The sequence below is a fragment of the Meleagris gallopavo genome, chromosome 26, assembly GCF_000146605.3.
Source record: "Meleagris gallopavo isolate NT-WF06-2002-E0010 breed Aviagen turkey brand Nicholas breeding stock chromosome 26, Turkey_5.1, whole genome shotgun sequence".
Classification (NCBI taxonomy): Eukaryota; Metazoa; Chordata; class Aves; order Galliformes; family Phasianidae; genus Meleagris; species Meleagris gallopavo.
The window spans coordinates 6,312,416-6,317,879 of NC_015036.2; the positions used below are offsets into that span (position 1 = coordinate 6,312,416).

Sequence of the window (5,464 nt, forward strand, 5' to 3'; positions counted from 1 at the left end):
TGTGCCGCTCGGGGGGGGCTGGCGATGGGTTCAGTGTCCCGCAGGAGGAGCAGCGCTGAAGGAACCGTTAGAAGAGCTCTGCGGCGGAGCAAAGGGAGCGTGGGCTCGCCCGCTTCCCTGACACGTGGGTGGCAAAGACACGGATGGGCTCTAAAGTGCGCCAATCCTAGAATGGTTTGGGTTGGAATACATCCTCAAAGGCCGCCTGGTGCCGCTCCCTGCAGTGCACAGGGACACCCACAGCTCCAGCAGTGCTCACAGCCCCAACAGCCTGACCTGGGCTGTCTGCAGGGACGGGGCACCACCGCCTCTCTGGGCAACCTGTGCCAGTGCCTCACCGCCCTCAGTGCCAAACCTTCTGCCTCATCTCCACTCTCAATCTCCCCTCTTGTCGTCTGAAGCCATTTCCCCTTCTCCTATCACAACAGCCTCCACTATAAAGTCTGTACCCTTCTTCCTTGCAGCCCTCCTTTGGATACTGAAAGGAGAGCTTTAATTGCTGCCTTATTTTAAATACTCCATAATGAGAGTCTTGGTTTTTGTTTACTTTTGAAGGAGCTGAAGTTATGTTTTCTGTGGACTGCACCAAGCTGAAGGACTATTTTTTACCAGCAAAAAGAGAATTTGACTGCATTTATTTCAACTTCCCTCACTGTGGGAGGAAGGCTGGGGTGGTGAAGAACAGAGAGTTGCTCTCAGGCTTCTTCCATAGGTGAGTCAAGCAGAGTTAGTCCTGTGCTCACTGACTGCTGAGATCACAGAATTGTGAAGGTTGGAAAAGACTCCTAAGATCATACAGTCCAACCATGCACCTACCACCAATGCTGCCCACTATCTCTAGCCCTAAATACCACATCTCCACATTTCCTTAACACCTGCAGGGACAGTGACTCCCCATACCCCTGGGCAGCCTGTGCCAGTACCTGACCACTCTTCCAGAGAAGAAATTTTTCCTAATATCCAACGTGAGCTTCCTGTGATACAACTTGAGACTATCACCTCTCATCTTGTTTCCGTTATATGGGAACAGAGGCCGACCCCCACTCACTACAGCTTGCAGGGCAGCATACCTTCCTAGCACTGCTGGAGCTCCTTGCTGATGTTACATGATTTCTGGCTGTGCTAACACAGTGCCTCTTGTTGCCCGCTTCCCTTCCAGCTGTGCAGAAGTGCTGACACAGGATGGAGAGGTCCGCGTGGCTCTCTGCAGGGGGCAGGGTGGCACGCCTGCTGATCAGCCCAGGAGAGAGTGGCACAACAGCTGGCAGGTGGTGGCGGTGGCAGCAGGAGCTGGCTTCATCCTGAGCGATGTTCATCCCTTCCGAGCAGAGACTGCCCATGGCTATGAATGTACGGGGTACAGGTACCTGCGGTGTGGCAAATCCGAGGAGATACATGTTCTTTCATCATGCCTGTCACACACTCATATGATCTTTTAGTATATTGTTTATTGGAGAGAGAAACTATTTGATTTTCCATTATACAGCTGCAGTTCATCTTTGCCTATAAGCAGAATAGCCCAGAAGAAAACACAAGCTTCTTGAGAAAGTACTCTTGAAAAGATAAGATTATCTTAGAATTTTAAAGGTCAAAATTGTCCATTTCAGAGTAAAAGTCAATCTTAGCCTAAAGACAATGTGGGGACTGTGGTATTTGTGTCTGATTGACACAGTCACAGCATGGTTGATGTTGGCAGGGACCTCCAGCAATCAGTTAATTGCAGTTCAACTGCAGAGCTAGGTAGAACATGTCACTCAGAGCAAAATGCAGACCACACAACTTGTGCAGATTATTTCAGTATTGGACCATCTATCCATAAAAATATGCTTAGTTGCGTTTTTGTTGTCTAACAAGATCAGGGATTCAGCAAGAGTCATGTTAGTGTTAAGGTGAATTATCTTTGTCCCCCTCCCTTATGTCACATCAGAGTCAATGATTTTGCTGTGCTTTTATGTATTGCCAGGAGTCAAGATAAATCATTCTGCATAGAGGGTGCTTTAAACCACGTTTTTACTCGAAGCACACCACTTCTGTATTGCAAACCACTGATCTGTGAGATAGAACTGAAAGGACAAAGAATTTCATTTCAAGTACCGCAAGTACTTGTGGATAAAATTAACAGGTAAGTTATACAATTGGTATCATTTTGGCAGTAACACGTGTGTACTCTCAGTGGGAATGACCAATGTGGTTCTCTGATAAAATGGAACTGCTTCACATTCCCTCCTTTTCCCTGTACAGGATTTTCTTTCCCATTTCTTCTTGAAGTCTGCTTTGTGTTGGTTGTGGTTATGGCCTACTTAGAAAAAGCCTATGGAAGAAAAAGGGAGCTCTATGGTTGAGGCCAAGCTACTGTATGCTTGCTCACACAGATAATGAAACCTTTTGATCTATTTGCCTGTATCTTGGAAGAAACGAGGAGCTGACTTTGTGTCTGCTGTTACTGCAATACTAAGGCTAGCTAGGGTAAAGATGCTCATCTCTTATATGCCCTGCTGCATGCCTTGGAGACTGTGCAGGGTTAGGCAAAAGTGACTGGTTTCCATAGCTTGGTAATGCCAGTGATGACTGGAAACTTGGTGATGCTGACAGTTAAGTTCCATTCCTTTCCACCGGCTAAAGCACAGGTAACACTAGGTTGCAGCCTAGAGACATGCCCAGCATCCTGACAGCATGTTAGTGGTTGCTGTGCCCCTGGTAGGCGACTTGACTAGTTGGTGGAAGCAACCTTAATGTCTGATACTGCTTTGAGTACATTGCCATGCTCAAATAATGATGACAGGAGGGCTTTGCAGGGAAATCTGTCTGCTGTGTCTGTACTTGCATTTTTGTTTTTCACAGGGGTTTCCTAGAGCGAAATTCAAACCATCCAGTACGGACAATAAAGGAGAAGCTCACTACAGCGCTCAGCCGAGCCTTCCCACTGCAGAGCATTGACTACTGCCTTTCTCTGCTCCTCCAAGGTCACCTCAATGCTGCTTGTCACTCAAACATTTTTTGGATCCTTCCAAGCCCAGAGGAGACTCCAAGCGCTGAAGAAATGGCCAGTGGCCAGGCAAACACAATTTTATTTTCCCATGTTGCTTTTCATGGGGACACAGATAAGAATGTACCAGAGGGATGTCAAACTCCAAAGTGGTGTTATCTTAGACCTTCCCTTCTGCCTTATGCTCAGGCAATAATAAAAAGTGCATCCTTTGTCCCAGGAACACTTTACATTTTTTCTGGCCCAGTTTTCAGGAAGTGCCACATCTCTCCTTACTGTATGCCTGTTTTTCATGAGATGGTTTTTGTATGTGCAGTTAACCGAGGTTCAGAGAACAGCTGTATACAGATGGTAGTGGACAGAATTAAAACCAGCGTACATTCTCTTCACCAGACCATTTCTGATTTTAAGTTGAGCATTAGTCTGCAGGAAGCAACGAGCTTGGGAACAGCTGAGCTCAATGACTTTGCTGTTTTTGAATCTCAGCTTGGTAAAATTCAGTGCTTCCTCTGCATGGAGGCAGATACTCGGGACTCCTCGGAGAGGGGCTATTGTGTGGGTGCAGTACGGACTGCTCCATATGAACCAGCACACAGTGATTTGATTGTTGTGTTTGTTTCACTGAATCTGGACCTTGTGGCCATGCTCATTTGTGCCATAGATGACTGGCGCATGCTCTGGACATCAGACACACGCTTCCTCCGACAGTTTCCTGCAGGAGAGCTACGGATTTTCAGGAGCTTCTCTCTCTACCCACCTGCTTATGTGCATGATGTCAGCTTTTGGCTTCCCGATGGGGAACAATTTGATGATGTTGCTTTTCACACCATTGCTAGAGAAGTATCAGATGAAGCGGTGGCATCCATCCATTTACTTGATGACTTCCAGCAGCCAGGGACGGGCCGGAACAGCCTGTGCTGCCGGCTCACCTTCCAGAGCTGCGACAGGGCACTGGGCCGCAGGGAGGTGGCAGCCATGCAGCTGCGTTTCAGGGAGGAAATCTCTCAGCGGCTGCGTGTGGCCCTGCGGTAGGGCTGTGAGGTGCTGCTCTCTGCAGAACGTGGCTGCATCTCACAGTGCCGTGTGGTGTCGCAGTGCCTCTTACAAAGGCGGAGTTCAGTATCTGCCTACATTGTAAATGTGGAAAATAAAACGTGGACACCTCCATGCTGTGTGCGTGTGTGTGTAATGAAAGCTTGTTTCTTAAAGTGGAGCCTTTCTTTGATAGGGTAAGCTGATCATAAAAGATAAAAAGAGATATCAGCCCAAGCAAGTCTGAGAACACTTCATGAGGCTGAATGTGTGCAAGTTTGTGTGGCCAGGAGATCCCATGGTTCTGTAAGAACTGGCTGATGTGGTTGCCAAGCTCCTCTCCATCATATCTGAAAAATTGTGTCTGAGAGGTGAAGTCTGCGGTGACTATTTTAAGAAAAGAAAGGGAGAAAGGAAGACCCAGGGAACTACAGGCCGGGGAGTCTTACCTCTGTGTCGGGGAAGATCATGGAGCAGATCCTCCTGGAAGAGATGTCACCTTGAGGTGAGGGGGTGATCCAAGACAGCCAGCATGGCTTCACCAAGGGCAGAGCGTGCCTGACCCATCCGGTGGCCTTCTGTGGTGGAGCGATGGCATCGGTGGGCAAAGGAAGGGCAACTGAGGTCATCTACCTGGAGTTGTGCCTTTGACACAGTCCTGCACCACATCCTTGTCTCCAAATTGGAGAGAGATGGATTTGAAGGCTGGACCATTTGGTGGATGAGGAATTGGTTGGATGGTCGCAGCCAGAGGGCTGTTGTCAATGGCTCCGTGTCCAGGTGGAGGCCGGTGATGAGTGGTGTCCCCCAGGGGTCCATCTTGGGACCGGAGCTCTTCAGCATCTCTGTGAGTGACAGATGATAGGATGGATTGATCGATAGTGATAGAGATAGGCTGGAGTGCAGCCTCAGCAGTTTGCTGATGGCACAGAGCTGAGTGGTGCAGTGGACACAAGAGCAGGAAGGGACGCCATCCAGAGGGACCTGGACGGGCTCAGAAAGTGGGCACTGAGAACCTGCCTCTGCTGTGAAGACAGCCTGACGGAGTTGAATTTGTTCAGCTTTGAGAAAAGAAGGCTGTGGGGAGACCTCATTGCAGCCTGCCAGTACTTGAAGGGGCTTACAAGCAGGAGGGGAGTGACTGTGTACAGAGCCTGATGGGGACAGGACAAGGGAATGGCTTTAAACGACAAGAGGAGATGTGGGTTAGCTGTGAGGAAGCAATCCTGTTGTCAGAGGGCGGTGAGGCGCTGGCACTGCTGCCCAGAGAGCTGTGGTGCCTCATCCCTGCAGGCACTCGAGGCCAGGTGGGATGGGGCCCTGGGGCAGCCTGAGCTGGTGGGGGGCAGCCCTGCCCAGTGGGCCGGGGGTGCACGTGGGGTGGGCTTTGAGATCCTCTCCAACCTGACGCCGTTCTGAGATGACTCTGCGATACAACAGCGCTGT

At 49.5% G+C, this 5,464-nt stretch overlaps 1 protein-coding gene across 1 annotated transcript; it reads left to right on the plus strand.

Moving 5' to 3' along the window:
• Positions 1 to 364: 364 nt before the first annotated feature.
• FDXACB1 (ferredoxin-fold anticodon binding domain containing 1) lies at positions 365 to 4,168 on the plus strand. The gene is made up of 4 exons (XM_010723776.3): positions 365 to 712; positions 1,160 to 1,363; positions 1,964 to 2,122; positions 2,842 to 4,168. Exons 1-4 carry the CDS (start codon positions 567 to 569, stop codon positions 4,016 to 4,018), a joined length of 1,686 nt encoding a protein of 561 aa, XP_010722078.1. The 5' UTR covers positions 365 to 566; the 3' UTR covers positions 4,019 to 4,168.
• The last annotated feature ends 1,296 nt before the right edge of the window (positions 4,169 to 5,464 follow it).